The 17,696-nt window shown below is 29.4% G+C and overlaps 1 protein-coding gene and 1 pseudogene across 1 annotated transcript; one reads left to right on the top strand and one right to left on the bottom strand.

Annotated features, from left to right (window-relative positions):
- Positions 1 to 17,696, bottom strand: part of LOC149876693 (uncharacterized) — a 615,724-nt pseudogene that overhangs the window by 196,377 nt on the left and 401,651 nt on the right.
- On the top strand, positions 4,437 to 16,480 carry LOC149876703 (multidrug resistance-associated protein 1-like). Its single transcript, XM_090075030.1, has 19 exons — positions 4,437 to 4,747; positions 4,826 to 4,910; positions 6,336 to 6,397; positions 6,624 to 6,755; positions 7,032 to 7,253; positions 7,896 to 8,073; positions 8,216 to 9,439; positions 9,551 to 9,634; positions 9,738 to 9,879; positions 10,604 to 10,887; positions 12,866 to 13,378; positions 13,555 to 13,754; positions 14,076 to 14,202; positions 14,358 to 14,459; positions 14,863 to 15,009; positions 15,299 to 15,457; positions 15,549 to 15,715; positions 15,796 to 15,990; positions 16,256 to 16,480. The coding sequence occupies exons 1-19, from the start codon at positions 4,479 to 4,481 to the stop codon at positions 16,374 to 16,376; spliced, it is 4,413 nt and encodes a 1,470-aa protein (XP_089931156.1). The 5' UTR covers positions 4,437 to 4,478; the 3' UTR covers positions 16,377 to 16,480.

Below are 17,696 nucleotides of genomic sequence, written 5' to 3' on the forward strand. Positions count from 1 at the left end.
AATATTTATAAGAAAAAAATTTCTGAACAAACAACTTTTCTGAACTCTTGTTATGCAATAAACTCTTATGCAGTCACTAATAACATTATGAATTTGTCAAAATCATGTTTGAAATATTGTCAGTTGGACAATATTTCAAACATGAAAGAACTTGTTCTTCTTTAAGTTCATATTCTTTAAGAATCTTTTCTACTAAGACCTGGAGAAATTTGCTGGTGTGATTAGTTTTGGCGTCTTTTACTGCCAATGTCTTGGTAACTGCTTCATTTTTTTCAAAAAAGAATTAAACATTGATTGCAAAATAGTTCACTCTGTTAAGAAACACAAAACGTCCCTTGAGAGATTCATTAAGTTCTTCTTTTTGTTTAACAGCTTCTTCAATCACTAATTTTCTAATATTCTCTCTCTCCAGAGAAACAAAGTTAATTGAATACTTACAGTCTTTCTGTTTGTGGAGCAACTCTTTGGTGCTTGGTGGTGGCACGCCTAGCTTTCTACTAAGAATATGTAGCACAGTGCCAGACAATTTAAGTCGGGAGTTAGGGGACCATGAAGTTATATAGTTTAAGGGAAGGTAGAGGAGAGCGCAAGGGAGGTGATATATGATTCTCAGTGATAAGCAGCAAAATACCCTATTGCTTATAAGAGTTTTAAAGGCCTAAAAATAACATGTCAAACTCCTTGTCCTCCAGTTGTTGCAAACTACAATTCCCATTGTGTCTGGATATCCTACAGCTTTCAGACCATCCTGGGACTTGTAGTTTTGTAACATCTATAAAATCCTTATGAAAATTATGAAACTTTGAAAGATTTTTTTTAAACCGGAGTCGGAGTCGGTACAATTTTTCCGACTCCGACTCCGACTCCGACTCCAGCCAAAATGAGCTCCGACTCCGACTCCGACTCCACGACTCCGACTCCACAGCCCTGCTTTAAAGTACCATATCATTTTATTTATAGAAAAATAGTTCATCCAAAAAAGTAACAAGGAACATTTTTACACCTCATTTAAAGATTAGAAACCAAAAACTTATCATAATTTTTTAAATTTGCATATTATTTTTATATTTATATATTTACATATTGCATATTATTTTTATATTTATATATTGCATATTATTTTTATATATATATTGCATATTATATGTATTTTTTGTTCTTTGTAATACAAATAGATTCAATGAAAGTAAACTTTGAATTCAAAGTAATTAAAACTTTTTATTGTTAATTTTTTTTTTACATTTAACGAAAATATTGCAATTTGAAACACAGGCCAACAAAAAATTTTTTGCATTAATTTTGACATTTGTTCTTACTCTACTTTGATACACTGAATTCAAATCGGACATCAGATTTATCATGGCAAGTTACAGATTATTTGCAATGATTTTTTTTATCTTGCAAAACCTAGGTAATTAACACATTTTCCCAAGGTATTTCTGAATAGCAGGTATAAAACTCATTTGGAATTGCTTGGGTATACTTTGAAAGTTTTTATTTTTTACAATAGTAAAAGAAAAATAAATCACCGATGAAAATGAACATTTTAAAGCATGAATGTCATCTTGTCAAAGTCTCGACATTTTTTATAGATTTTAAAGCATAAATCTCAACATTTTTATAGATTTATAAAAAAAGAATTTAAACTTCAGTTTTTCCAACGTCCTTTCCCAGCAAGCACACAACATTGAAAAAACGTTGAAATAACGTTGATCGACGTTGATCAACGTTATTTCAACGTTGTTTCAACGTTGTGTGCTTGCTGGGACTTTTCCAGAGTCATCTCAATCATCTTAATCGATACTCCAACAGGAGTCTGCCATTTGCTCCAACATCCTTGGTAATGATCTTCAATTGTCTTAAGATCTCGGTAAAACCGCTTTTTATTGTATTCACACACATCTTTTTTAGGAGATTTTTAGAAAACCGGTCAAAATGACTATTTATAAAATGAAGTTTTATATTTATTTTGCACCCTAAATCATAAAATGCTGTCAACAGTATAACAACTGAATCTAAAGAATTTTCTAATTTTTTTTTTACTTTAAAGAAAGTTTTTTACAACACAAACAACAACCAAACCGTCTTCTCCTTGCTATCTTGTTTTAGCGATTTGTTTTATCATTTGTAAAATAGCAAGTTTGTGGCCCATCAAAAACTGCTTCCTTTTTTTTTTTCCAATGGCAAACCTGACCTGTCTGTAACTATGTGCTGAAAGCAAACAATATCGATTTTCAGTGCTTTAAACTTGATTTTATGAAACAAATTGTTTCATAAAGTCAAGTTTAAGATGGAGTGGTGGGGAATGCCTTTTTTTTTTCTACTAAAAGTCAGTTCATTTGCAATATTTGACATTCCCGTTTGGTTTGGGTTGCAAATGAACCGTTCCTTTTGTATACAGTGTTGATTTCTTGCTCAAATGTCCCACATGCAGAGATAACTTGAAGGTTTAGCAAAACCTTCTACTGACCAAGGAGAAAGCTTTCCATTTTAGATCTACATAAATAATCCAGTTGTGTTCCGGATATTTATTCAAGTTAAGCACCATTTTCGTTGTCATGGTTTCTTGCAAATAAACAGAATGACCATTTGGACAGGACCAAAAATATCGCCATTATGCAAAGGATGCGTTTTAGGCTTCGCTTTGAACTATCGAACAACCCTATCAACAGTATCAATCAGAATGTTGAATGTCTAATAGCAGAAGGGATGTTGGGATAAGCTATTTTTAGCCTGTATCCAATTTTTGTTTTGATCACCAAGTTGAATATTGAAATATGATTTATATGCTAGTTTTACTAAATGATTAGTTTTTTTTCAAAAGCTAAGATTTGAAATCAGCATTTAAAAGTACATAAAATTCAGTTTAAACATCTCATGCAACGGAAAAAGCGTTCTTTTGTTGGCGTGTGTAATTCGTTTGCTACTGTAATTGGATGTTTTAATTTGGTATGAATTGCCAACGTTCAGCGACGGAAATTAATTTTCGGAAAAAAGTGGTTTATTTCTAGTCTTGGTTTAATTTCGCTGAAATGTAACGATAAACGATAAAGTGACGATTTAGATGTTTTTCATTGCCGTCATGCAATGAAAAACGTTTAAGCTATTTACATCGTTTATAAAACAAAAATAATTACGAATGCTAAACAGCAAATTTACCAAAACATCGAAGGATAAAATCAGTGGAGAACGAAACTGCCGACAAATCGTCTTTGAATTACTAAGGCATTTTCTTCGACCATCGATGGGATTATCTCTGCTTATCTCTTTAAATATTGGAACTTAAATGATCTTTGAACTTTGAAAAAACTTTTTTCTCCGCATTCAGTTCACGTTATCATTATGTGTATATCATACAAGTCAGCTATTAGGGATTATCTATGGCTATTTTTAAGGACTCAAGGAACCCTTGAATATATAAACGAAGTACAGATGACTTCTTAACGATTAGAGAGGGCTCTTTAAAAACCCTCAGTGTATAAAGAATTTCTCAATAAACAAAAAAGTACAAGTTGAGTTTAGATGTGATTTTTTTTTTTTTTTTTTCTGTGAAAGCAAAAATTGACTATTTAGACGACAGCAACAATGACAAAGTCAAAAGTTGATTGGGTGAATATTATTATCGAAAATATTCCATGAAGCGCATTCAACAGTTCCGAAGAACCGTTTTAAAAAAAAGATTTAAAGGATTTTGCGGTGTAATCGCCAGGCTTAATAATAGTTACGAAATAAGTAATTATTGTAGATCTGTTTAATTATATGGCTAGACGAAGAATAATTTATGCGTACTCATTCAGGCTTTCTAAAGGGTGCCAAAGCCTAGGATCAGACTTATGAAAAACGAAATCAAACAATCCTACTATTAAAAAAAACGACTTGAGGTACTAGACGTTCATTGAATCTGCTAGATAAAATGATTATTTGTTTTCCCATTCAAATAATATGGAAATAAAACTATATCCAATGAGTCTAAATATTTTCAAAATCCAATTTTTTTTATTAGATCGACAACCAAAGGAAATCGTGTATCGAGTTCAAATAAACTTTTAACTGTGCACTTATTGTTATTTAATGGCAAAACCTTTCCTTTTTCATTTAGATAAGGTCGTATTTTTTTGCAAAAAAAAAAAAAAAAAACAAAAAAAAAACAACTCATAAGTTATATGAGCTTTTTGTAAAGAGTAATCTATACAGCTCCAGTTCCACCCCTTTTATCAACAACAACAAAAAATGTTTTAAGAACAGATTGAGTAAAAAACTTATGTAATATAAAAAACTTTTGTTCAGGATTTAAGTAATGAGTAAACTTTATGTTAACCGCTGTAAATTTAAAGTATATTATTAGATATAAATATTTTATCAATAAAGTTTGCTACTGTGGCATTTAATTAACTTTTTAAGTTTAAGTTTTTTAGTGCTTACATTTTTATTTATTTATCTGATTTTTATTTAAATTAATATTGCTTTACTTTGAAAAGATGGTCAAGAAAAAACGTCTAATTAAAAATGTCCCATCTTTGTTTGTGGCTTTATATGATTATGATCCACTCAACAATGAAAGTAGCAATCATGAGCAGCCCTTTGTTACTCCGGAGTTATCAACACAGTTATCATTTAAACGGGGTGAAACTATGTCTATGATAAGTGATGTATTAGACCATTGGATTCTATGCAAATCTACCGAAACTGGAGAGCAAGGTTATGTAATGACATCACTACTTGCCCCGTTGACTGGTGATGGAGTCAGGTACTTTGTATTCTCACTTAAAATTCAACAAGTCTTGAGTTTTTTCTTTTGAGAAATGACACACTTCTTCCATTTTAGTGGTGTCCGTTATGTTAAAAAGAGTAAAAAAGAGAAAAAGAGACATATGGTTTATTTCCCAAACGTTCCATTAACAAAACCAAAGGTCAGTTTTTTATTTATATTAAGCATATATTTAGTATATATTGTGTTTGAGTGGTAAAAGTATACATATGCACTTTTTGGTTACAATAAAAATTGTATAAAAAAAAAAACAATCTGACTTTTTTCTATTAAAAAGCATCGCAAATCAAACAATGAGCATCTAATTACTAAGCAATTATTTCATTACCAAGCAACTGTTTCATTACCAAGCAATAATCTTTTATTAGACTTCCATAAAGATTTTTCATTTTGATTTCACTCAGTTTTGAAAATTTCATACTTTTATGGCCATTAGTATTTTAGATATTAAATCATTTTGTTTATTCATTATATGTGAAATTTCCATCAGTAAATAGGTACAGAGGTTTTTTTAGTTCAATGATTGTTGATAAAGTAAACATAAAAATTCCTACTGCAATAAACCCTACAATAACCATTATCACCATTTTTGTAACATCAGCCCCTTTTGTAAAATTGTATTAAGTATAATATAAAAAGTAAGGAAGACAATTTTTTCTGACTCTTTTGATGTATAATTAATTCTACAGAAACCATCAGTAACCTTTCTCAATTTTGGAAAAAGTCTCATCATCTGAGAAATTCTGGGTAATTCAAACTACTTCCAACCTGCATGCCATGAAATACTCTTTAAATTATCATATAACCAAAACAAAAACAAAAAACAACTTAAACATTGAGTGCTTTAAAAAATCCTAGATATCCCTTTTTTTAGTTAATGTGTTGTTTTTTCTCATCATATTGATATTTAGTAAAATGACAAAAATTAGTAAATCAATTCTTCTAGTTTTGTCCAGAAATAAAAAATTTTTTCATATTAAAAAAAGAAAGAATGCTAAAGTTACAAATAACAATTTTTTACTACAATATGGTAACAAATAACAACTTGATACAGCATTTATATTGAGGTTTTAAGTTTCCAACCCAATATAAATATATATTGTTTTAATATATATTGTTTTAATATATGTAAAGTTGATACCAGTATACCAATCAAGTATACCGTCAGTATACCATCGTACCAGGATATATATCTATATATTCTGATATGATGGTGTACTGGCTACCTATATATAAATCTACTTATTTTATGTTAAACATGAAATTAGCTTAATGTCCACACTCATACAGCACCAGCAAAATCCTGAAGTCAAATACTTTACCTCCAAGGTCAAGGCCAAAATAATTTAATATCCAAGACCAAGAGTCTAGGTCAAGACCAAGGAGTTTCAGTTCCAAGGTCAAGACTAAAAAGGGAAAGGATTTTGGAACTTAAAGTGTTTTTTTTTTGTTTTTTTTTGCATTTGTTTTTATTTCAAATTTCATTTCTAATTATACTTTTTGTGGTCATTAATTTTTTTTCATCATCTCGTTATTGAAATGAAGAATTAATCAATTTTTCTCATAGCCAGTTTGTCCTGCTGACAAAGCAAACATCTTGTCTCGCTTTTTTTTTGGATGGGTTACAAGGTAAACTTTGTTGAAAGTTTTTCTTCACTTTATTTTTTCTAATAAAAACTTTTTCTTCTGAACTTTTTATCATCTAAGTTTACACCATATAAAGTTCTGTTTTTCTCAAATCAAAAATCTTTTAAATTTAAATTAGTTTTTTAAAATGGATATGTTGCTTAAATATGCTTTTTTAAATTTGTGTATTGTTTTAAAAATTTGAAAATGTGTAATATTTTTGTTTTAGATTGGTGTTTGATGGATTCAAGAGACCATTAGAAGATAATGATCTTTGGCAACTTCAAGAAAAGAATACTGCACAATATGTTGGTCAAAGATTTGAAAAGTATTGGGCCAGGGAAATGGAAAAGCAAAAAAAGTGAGTGATAGTGTTTTTGTTTGATGTTGTTTTTTGGTTTTGCTGATGGTCTAACAAATGAAATTTTTTTCGTTGTTACTGGACTGAGTATTTTAAATAAAAGTACTTTTTCAGGAGCAAGCTGCAACTAACCATGCTTCTCTGTACTGATAAGCCTTTTTTAAATAGTTATTTTTTAATGAATTTTATGTATTTTTTTTTAATGAGTTTTATGTCATTAGTGGCATGGGAGATTAAATGCATTTTTTGGTTAACTATTGATTAATCTTTTTTTAGTAGTCCATTAATAGAAGAGGTTTGTCAAGAGAAAAAAAAGGTAAAGGGTCAAGATTTATTGCAAGAAAAAAATTCTGAAACTCCAAAATCTGTTAAATCCTATAAATACAAACCATCAGTTTCAAAAGCATTGTTTTATACGTGTGGAAAGCCTTATTTGATTGCAGCCTTGTTAAAGCTGGTTTATGATTGTTCATTGTTTGTGCAACCATGGTTGTTAGGGTAGGTAAAATGCCATTTAAAAGATGTAGAGAGGGTGGGTAGTACAAAATATTTTATGAATAAAAACCAACCTATCGAAATCAAAACAAAAAACAAATGTTCAATTTAAGTTTTAAAAATTTATGCTGATCATGAGCATTGTAATCTTCTTATTGAACCTTTTATTATTCTTATTATATTCTTATATATATTCTTATTTGCTTGAATGTAAAGTGTGCACAAACTCTGATTAAACACAGTCTTTGAAACACAGTCTTATTTGAAAAAGATTGAACAAAAAAATTTTAAACGAAAAAAGATAAAGAAAAGCAAATTGAAACAAGTTGTCTGAATCTAAAAAAAGATCAAATGCGTTAGCAAAAAATAACATGACCTCCTGATTAACATGTCCTAAGTAATAAAATTAATAATCAGTGATTTAAATAATGTTTTGTTATTTTTTAAAATTAGATTAGTTAGAATGCTTAACATAAAATATTTTAAATTGAATTATAGCAAAATTTAACAAAAGTAATAATAAAAATTTAAACAAAAAAAAACAGAAATACTTGTTAGCAATTGTTAGGAAAAATTTGTTGCGATATTTATTTGGTAGTTAATTTAACATTAATCACCCTTAAAGGAAAGAGTTTATTTTCTTAGGAAATCTATCGAGGTAATAGAAAACAGAGCAATTGGTAGTTCTTGGGGTTACCTGTATGCATCTATGTTGTTTGTAACAGGCTTAGTGGGTTCTATAATTCTGCATCAATATTTCCAAATTGCTTTTGTGACCAGTTTGAGAGTGAGATCATCATTGTTAACAGCAGTTTATAAAAAGGTAGACGGGTTTTTACTATTTATGTTTTTCTAAACAGTGTTGCATTTTTTTAAGTTTTGAATGATACTATTTTTCATTTTTGGTATATTTCTTGACACACATTTGCACACTTATTTATTGATTTGTTTTTTTCTTTGTGTAGATGTTTCGATTGAATAACTTTGGTAGAGTTGATTTCACTGTTGGGGAAATGGTTAACTTGATGACAGTTGATACTCAGAAATGCCATGATCTTTTAACATATCTCAATATAGTCTGGTCAGGTCCATTTCAAATAATTGTATCTTTAGTATACCTTTATCTTTTAATGGGATGGTCTGTTCTAGCTGGTATGGGTGTATTACTTTTGTTTATACCATTGACTAGTTGTTTTTCAACATTTGAAAAGAAATACCAAGCTAGGCAAATGGTTCATAAAGATCGCAGATCTAAATTAATGAATGAGATTCTTGCTGGTATCAATGTTATAAAGTTGTACTCTTGGGAAGATAGTTTTATTGCAAAAATAATGAACTTTAGGAATGACGAGTTAAAGCTTATTAAAAAAGCAATGTTATTGCAAGCAAACCACAGTTTTTCACTGAATCTTGCTCCTTTTTTGGTTTCATTTTCAACATTTTCAGTTTATGTTTTGTTGGGGAACAATCTAACAGCTGAAAAGGCTTTTGTGGCCATTTCCCTTTTTAACATACTTAGATTTCCATTGTTCCTTTTGCCTATGGTCATTGCAAATATTGCTCAGTTTAGAGTTTCAGCTAAACGGCTATCAAAGTTCTTAAAGAGTGAAGAGTTAGATCCAGTCTCTCAAACAGATTATACAGATAAAGAAAATGCTATTGAAATACGCAACGGTATATTTAAATGGAGTGATCATGGAGAACCCATTTTGCAGAACATTAATCTTAAAGTTCCTTTCGGAAGCTTAACAGCAATTGTTGGTCAAGTTGGTTCAGGGAAATCATCTCTAGTTTCTGCAATACTTGGTGAAATAAAGAAAGTGAGTGGAGATGTTTTTGTAAAAGATAGTATTTCATATGTTTCACAGCAGCCATGGATCCAAAATAAAAGTTTGCGTGACAATATTGTTTTTGTGAGTGATTACGAAAGTAAATGGTATAATAAGGTTGTTGATGCTTGCGCGTTGAAGCCTGACATTGACTCATTAGTCGGAGGAGATAGAACTGAAATTGGTGAGAAAGGTATCAATTTGAGTGGTGGGCAAAAGCAACGTGTCTCAATTGCTCGGGCTGTTTATCATAAATCAGAACTTTATATTATGGATGACCCTTTGTCTGCAGTTGATGCTCATGTTGGAAAGCACATCTTTGATCATGTTATTGGAAGTAAAGGGTTATTAAAAAACAAGGTAAAAAGAAAGAAAATTGATTTTTTATTATAAAAATTTTATGCAAAATATAAGAAAGGTTGGCTCTTATTAAATATATCACTTTTGCTTGTTTTATTGTTTTTCATTTAGACTCGCCTATTGGTAACTCATAACCTTACATATTTACCCTTTGTTGATCATATTATTGTTTTAAATGACAATAAAGTATCTGAGGTATAAATTATCATAATTATTAAAAAATTTTAAAAAAATGTTTAGTATATTATTTAAATAATTATTTGGAATGTTAATTAAGGATTTAGCTGTTTTATTTCAGTGTGGGAGTTATGAAGAACTGAAAAACAGTGGCGGAGCGTTTGCTGAATTTTTAAGAACATTTCATTACCAAGCCGTAAATGAAGATGAAGCCAAATCAAGTTCGTTAGAAAAGGAGGAGGGTGAGATCAAAGAAATTGCTGGTAAATATGATCTACAGATATTTTTAGTCGGTAGAAAAAAATAACTATTAATGACCATGAAACATAAGTAAAATACTTTTGTGGCAATGCTTAACTTATCTATTAAAACATTTGTCACTTAGCTTCAAATTTATTTATTCTTGTGCAAGTTTCTTGATTTCTGAAGTTAAAATACACTTTCAAAATCAGGATGCTGTTAAAGCCCTAAACATCAACTGTTAGATCTGTTAAAGATCTGTTGGATGGCTGATGATATTGGATTCCTCTTGAGTAAATTTTATGTAAATTCTCAAGTTGTGTGGTGTATAATTCTGTTTCAATTTTCAACTTTCAGCCTTCATATGGTTGTTATCAACTAAAGTTGGACACCTACATAAAATCTGTTTCAACTTTCAACCTTCATCCATATTATCATCAAATGAAGTTGGACACCCACATAAAATCTTTGAATCTGTTATTCATTCCTTAACAGTGTCAACATCAAAAGTGCCCTTTAGTTTTTGATCAATATAGAATCAGACTTCATTAAAAATATTGTTATCTTTACTTTATTGGCCAAATTTAAAGCAAAATAAAAAAATAAAAAAAACTTCATGTTACCAAAATACAGACTTAAAACTAAACTATTAATGTTAAGTTCAATCAAATTTTTTTTACCAATCATATGTTACTGGTTTTCAAAAATTTAGATTTGAAAAAAATTTAGATCATGTTTTGTTTATAGATCTAGAAAATCTTCATGTTGATATTGTTGGCAAAGACAATACACTGAGCGAGCTCTCAGAGCATGCTCTAAGCTTTACAAACTTAGCTTATGCCACATCAAACAGCTGTGTATCAGTATTTGAAGATCTAAAAAACAGTGACAAAAATGATGAAGTTGACAAAAATGAAATATACAAAAAAGAAGCTCAACAAATACTTGCGCAGCACGAAAAAGTAGTTTTGGCAAAAGATTCCAACCAAGCAGAAGTTTTAATTTCTCAGGAAGTTTCTGACACTGGAAGGGTATAAACCTTAATTTTGTAAAATTCTCCTCTCTTTTATTTTTTGTTATAACTTTTATTTTTAGTTCAAGAATGTGTTAGATCAATTTAAATTTAAGTCTAAAAGTAGAAAACTCAAAATTTTTCCCTCATAAAGTAACCAATTGAATTTATCCAAAAAGATCATTCTCTCTCAACACATTGGGTTGCAATTAGGCATTGCGCAACCATCAAAACTAGATTGTAAGATTGGGTAGCAAACTCTGCTGTTTAGAAGTCTCAGGACCTTCTTTAAATGAATCAATCTGGAAAATTAAACATCATTTTAATTAGGCAGATATAATTATTATAATTATTATAGTTAAAGCATCTACATATAAAAAACAGAGTAAAAACAAAAAATCTCATCAAACTTTGCAAGAATTTTTAGATTGTATTACACTGGTCTTTTTTAGCGGACTAAAGGTATTTTTACCTCAAATTTTGTTAAACCACTCTTTTAAGTAGGTTAACATGAGATAAGAAAAAATAAAATTAGGTTAACATGAGATAAGAAAAAATAAAATTTGGTTAACATGAGATAAGAAAAAATAAAGTTAGGTTAACATGAGATAAGAAAAAATAAAGTTAGGTTAACATGAGATAAATACCATTAAAAATAAATTCAAAACCATTGCTCTATTAAAAAATGAGGGGGGTCTTAAACTTTAAATGGTTGTTTCTTTTGAGCATTGAAATTTTTTTGAAATTCTGATGTTTGAAATCTTTTTATAAATTTTGATCCGATTTAAAATGGCAGAATTTTTTTATCAAAAGTTACTTATCTCTAGTCAGTAGGTTACTCAGGGCATTTTTGCAGGGGGCACTTTGCTTACACAACTTGGAAGGTTAGAAGAAAAGCTCCTTTTTTAAAAAGTGTTTTCAGTCAGGCAAATTTAAGGGTTAAAGGAGCATGGTGATATTTAATCTGCTGTTTTTGAACATTTCTTCTTTAAAGAAAGAAAAAAATAAAAAGAACAGGAATTGATAAGAATCCACAGATGAGCAAGTGTACTTGCCTCATTTGCCTTATTTGCCTTATTTGCCTCATTTATAGAATTGTTAAGAAAATGAGAGTAATTTTTTTTATGAAAGGTTTTTATTTTTCAACATTCTGTAAAAAAACTTGCCTTATAGTACAGCAGTATGAAACTTTGGGTACAAAGTTGTCATTCTTTGCAGCACATTTGATTTTCGTTGAAGATGTTCCTCAATTGTTCCTCAATTCCTTGATTTGTCTCCTCAAAAGTCAAAAGTTATTAAATACTTTTATGTTTTTATGACAACATTTTTTTCAACTCAAAGTTTTTATGAATGCAAATGTTAAAAAGATAAAATTTCCTCAGTTTATCTGGGTTTTTTTTTGTTTTTTTTTAATGTTTGTATTTTAAATGTTTGTACTTAATATATTTATTTATTATTTTTTATTTCAAAATAACAAAAAGTTTTATTGAAATCATTTCTTTTTTATCCAAATTTAAAATTAAATCCATGCATCAAATTACTATAAACAATAATGCATAAGTAATAGAAAATTTTTTTATATCTTTTTTAAGTAAAATAAAATATCAACATCAGAATTTTTTATTTTTAAAAGAATGTTGCTGTTGTCATGATAAACAGTAAAGCCTTACTTTAAAGATTCTTGCTGTGTTTAGTTCACATGATTTGATAAAATCTGTGTCTTAAGGATGATGTAAGTTAGTGGGATAAGCAATCAAATCACAATAGTTATTATTACTTTATGTTATATTAATTTTTGCAATTTATAGTTAGTAAATAAGAACTAAATTTATGAAAATATTGATATGAAAGATTATTTTATCTTTAATATAGATAAAATTTTGTAGCTACTTAACAAAGGTTGCTACATCATGCAGATCATTTTTATTACTTCATTCTTAAAATATTCTTTTTTAGATTAAAAGGCTCATTAACATTCCCTAATGTTTATTTTATAGGTGAAGCGATCAGTATACTTGACCTACTCAAAGTCTATTGGCGTTTTTTTGACTCTCCTTTTTCTCTTTTTTGGTCTAATAACTGAAGGATTTTCACTTTTTTCTCGCATTTGGTTAGCGTGGTGGAGCTCTGACAAAGGTGCCTCTGAGAAGAAACGGGATTTGTATCTAGGTATTTATGGAGCACTGGGTGCATCACAAGCTCTATCTGCTTGGTTCCAAGCATGCATTATTTGTTTAGGAGTAATTAGGGCTTCAAAAGCACTTCATAATAACCTTCTAAAGAATATTTTACAATGTCCGATGATGTTCTTTGAGACCACCCCTATGGGAAGAATAGTCAATCGATTTTCAAAAGACATCAACTTAATTGATGAGTCGATTCCAAAAAGTTTGAAATCTTTTGTGTCCTGTTTTTTTACATTATGTGGTACTATATTTGTCATAAGCTTTACAACTCCAATCTTCCTCGCTGCTTTTGTTCCGATCGGAGTGGGTTATTTTCTAACTCAGGTTTGTCATAAGTATATTAGATTCTAATATATTATGTATTCATGTAAAGGTTACTCAAAAATAAATAGAAAAAAAATTAAATGTAGAACTATTAGGGTAACTAAGAAATTTATGTTTTAGATAAAAAGTATATTCTACTTGATCTACGAGATTATAAAATAATTTTGATTTTTTAGCGCTTTTATGTAGCGTCTTCTCGACAGCTTCAACGCATTGAGTCTGTTAGGCGTTCTCCTATCTACAATCATTTCTTTGAAAGTATCAATGGTGCATCTACAATACGTGCTTATCATTTAAATGATGAGTTTATATCTGAGAATGAATCTAGAATTGATTTTAGCCAAGAAGCCAGTTTTCCGATAATATGTTTGAACAGGTGAGATTTTACCACAATTAGCATGAAATATACAAAAATTGCAGAGACAATCTTGGAGCAGTCATCAGAAATGACAAGTGAAACTCAGATCATAAGATGACTGAGCAGGTTCAACATACATTGACAAAAAACTTGGACGATGAACATTAACTAACATATTAATGTAAAAGTGAGTACTTTTATCACTAAGCAACCACTACAGAATGACAGTACTACAAAGAATGTTTTCCATTTTAACAGTTGTGCTGTATTGATAAGAATAAAATCTTCAAAGTTAGTGTAATAATATTATTATATTATTATATTGTTATTTGCATTTAGGTGGTTAGCTATGCGCTTGGAGACTTGTGGTCATCTCATAACCTTTTTTGCAGCTTTGTTGTGCATTATTCAACGAGATAAATTATCTCCCGGAATGGTTGGATTATCAATATCTTATGCACTTCAGGTTAGAGCAGAATTGATATGTAATTTTTTACACTCTCTTAGCATAAATTAAAACTAAAAAGCTATGTTGTTACTTTAGAAGTTTATTATAAGCTAATTTTGAAAGAGTGATAAGTAGCCTAGGTTTAATGTACAGTACTTTTTTTTTATTTTTAGGTGACTCAATCATTAAATTGGCTGGTACGAATGTCAAGTGAACTTGAAACTAACATTATTTCTGTAGAAAGAGTAAAGGAGTATATCGATCTTCCAACTGAGGTAATAAAAACATATCTATCATTTAATTTGATTGAGAAAAGTGCATTTCAAGCAATAGTAAATGTTATTTTATTTTGTATTTCCCATAACATTCAACAATCAAATGAATATGTAAATATGATTTTAAAAATAATAGTGTATGTGCTTGCTAAAAGCTAATAATACTCAAATGGCAACAAACCTTTATACTTAAAACTTTATGATTTTTGATTTATTATATATGATTTCTTAGTGACTTTTTTTAACCATAAAGTATGAGAATATTATATATGAAATATTTTATTTATATTGTAATTTTAACTTCTTCTCTATAGCTTTGCATGTTTTCTATCATGAATTAGTTTTGTTTGTTGTGTTTTTGCTATTTTTTTTTTTTTTTCCTTTTTCTCATTTTCAATTTTAGGCTGCAGCAGTTATTGAAAGTAATCGACCTCAGAAAGAATGGCCCAGTTTTGGTGCAATTGTGTTTCATAATTATTGCTTAAGATATCGTAAGGATTTGGACTTGGTACTAAACAATATATCCTTTAGTGTGGAGCCAACAGCAAAGGTTTGTGGTTTTTTCTTGTTTAAACTTTTTAGTTCAGACAGCTGCAAGATGGAAAGAATAAAATAATTGTGCAATAGCGTGCTAAATTTAAAAAAGTTGAATTTAAAATTGTACAAATTTCAATACTTGGGATGCCTAATATTCAAAAGGATGGAGTGTGTAATAAATAGTTTCATTACTCAATTTGTTTCTTAGCTGATTCTATTTAGGGAAATAAAATTTCTTGAGAGAAGTCCTGTTGAAAGTTGTCTAATAATATTTGAGTCAGAAGATAATTTTGCTCATACAGGTTGGTTTGGTTGGTCGAACTGGTGCTGGTAAATCTTCAATTGCAAATGCTCTATTCCGCATTATAGAACCAGCTTCAGGAAGCATTCTAATAGATAATGTTGATATTTCGACTATTGGGCTGCAGGATCTCAGGTCTCGAATAACCATTATACCTCAAGTAAGTGTCTTTTTCATAATTGTAAAGTTCTTAACAGTTTCTCCTTTTTTTGTTCGATAGTTAATTAGTAAGGTCTTTTATTTACTTTAAGGACCCAGTTCTTTTCTCTGGGACATTGCGCTTTAATATTGATCCATTTGATCAGTTTGATGATGCTGATATCTGGAGAGTTTTGGAGATATCAAATCTAAAGACACATGTTTCTGGTCTGGAGGGTGCTCTGTTGCATGAAATTCTCGAAGGAGGAGAAAACCTAAGGTAATGTCTTTACATCTTTGAACAAATATATGTAAGCAGTTTTTAAAGCCATGAAAGGAAATCCTGTCTTCTTTTCTTAGTGTTGGGCAACGTCAGCTGGTGTGTCTTGCTCGTGCAGTCCTTAGAAAAAGCAAAATTCTGATTCTTGATGAAGCTACATCATCTGTGGATCTTGAGACAGATGCATTCATTCAGGATGTTATTCGAAAAGAATTTAAGTCAAGCACAGTGTTGTGCATTGCCCATCGGTTAAACACAATTTTGGATTATGATAAGTATGTGTAATGTTTGCTTGCTATTTAATTATTTCTTATGTACCGCCAATATCAACGCGAAAAGTTCTAGAAATTTCTAAATATTGAATGTCAAAATTTCACTCTAACAATATTTGATAAGATGCGGAGTTCTTTGTTGAGAGACTAAGATACCAGCTGACATGTTTACCGTAGTGATTGCGGAAAACTTTTTTTACATTTCAATAAAAAATGCGCCATTGAATAACGATGAATTTGTTTTTTGTGACTTTTTTTTTTTTTTTAGAATTATTGTTCTAAGTCATGGTGAAATCTTGGAGTACGACTCTCCAAAAGCCTTAGCCCGACAGCAAGGTGAGTTTTACAAAATGCTAAGAGATGCAGGTTTGAGTATTTCTACAGAATAATTTATAACCTTTCTGTTTCTGTTGGTTGTTTTTTAATTTATTTTTTAAAAGTTTGAGCGATGTTTTTTTCGACAATATGTTTATCACTGTATTTCAAGAAAGATAGATTTTTAAAATGTAAAACAATATATATATATATAAAAACTAAAAGATTTTTCAAATTTATTCAACTCTCTGAAGGAAATTTTTAATTGTCAATATTTATGAGCTTGTTTTTTGGTGCTGTTTCTCGAAATGATTTTAAATTTAGATAGACTTTATTTTTATTTTAAATATTTATCATTTTACAGTTCATTTTGTTGCTTTTTTTAAAAAAAATTTCGGATTTTTTATGACAAGTAAAGAATAAAAAGTTTTATAAAGTTTTATTAGAAAAGTTTTGTTTTATTTGTTTTAAACTTTCCTTCCTTTTTGTATTTTTGACAATAAATAAGGCTTAAAAGTTGTTCTCTACGTATCACCCGTGTTCTGTGATTACTGCATAAAAATCATAAATATAGTGGGTTCGGTTTGAACACTACATATTAATCATACTATAAGTTGTTTAAAGCAAATTTTTTAGGGCTGTTTTTATAAGTTCATGCTTCACATTCAACATATTCACATGTTTTAAACTGTTTTGTTTTAGATCAATTCTTTATATCAAATATGCTAAAAAAAAAAAACCATCGCTTTCTATTAAAATGGTTCCTCTCTATTATAATAGCCAGTTCACTTATGTCAAATTATATATCAAATTGTAAATGAAGCTAACGTGAGAACTAAAACCCAAAAAAACTTATTAAAGGCTCGCTTTATAACTTATTCTTATAAACCAGAAGTCAAATTTATTTAAACGATATAGCTTTCTTTATTAGACCAGTAAAATGACTTGCATAAATCACGTGGGTAAAAAAGTTTAGTTTTCTTATCTTACTCCCTTTTAATGAGGTTTTGGGACAAAATTTCGTTATAACTGACGAGTATACAAGCTTTCGTTTTAACTGGATATCAGAGTGGAGTTCTCATCACCATTAAAATGCGTTTAACATTATTAAATGACTATTTGGTCGCAAATGATGGACCAATCCTGTACTAGGAAAAGTAGAAGTTTTTGAGAAATATTTTACGAAAGCTCGTGTCAACTTAAGACTTTTTTTTTTCAGTTTGAACTTAGATGAAAAGAGAGCATAAAGTTCTCTTTATAAAATCTAAACATCAAGTCAACACTAAGAATAGGTTGTGCGTAATTATCAAGTCTACTCTAAGAATAGGCTGTGCGTAAGCACTCTTCAAACTATTATTACTTTTTAAACTTACGTTAAAGTTTGAAAAACTATT

Source organism: Hydra viridissima, unplaced genomic scaffold, assembly GCF_058129835.1.
Source record: "Hydra viridissima isolate aposymbiotic clone 2 unplaced genomic scaffold, HvirCarnegie_v1 scaffold_18, whole genome shotgun sequence".
In the NCBI taxonomy this organism is placed as follows: Eukaryota; Metazoa; Cnidaria; class Hydrozoa; order Anthoathecata; family Hydridae; genus Hydra; species Hydra viridissima.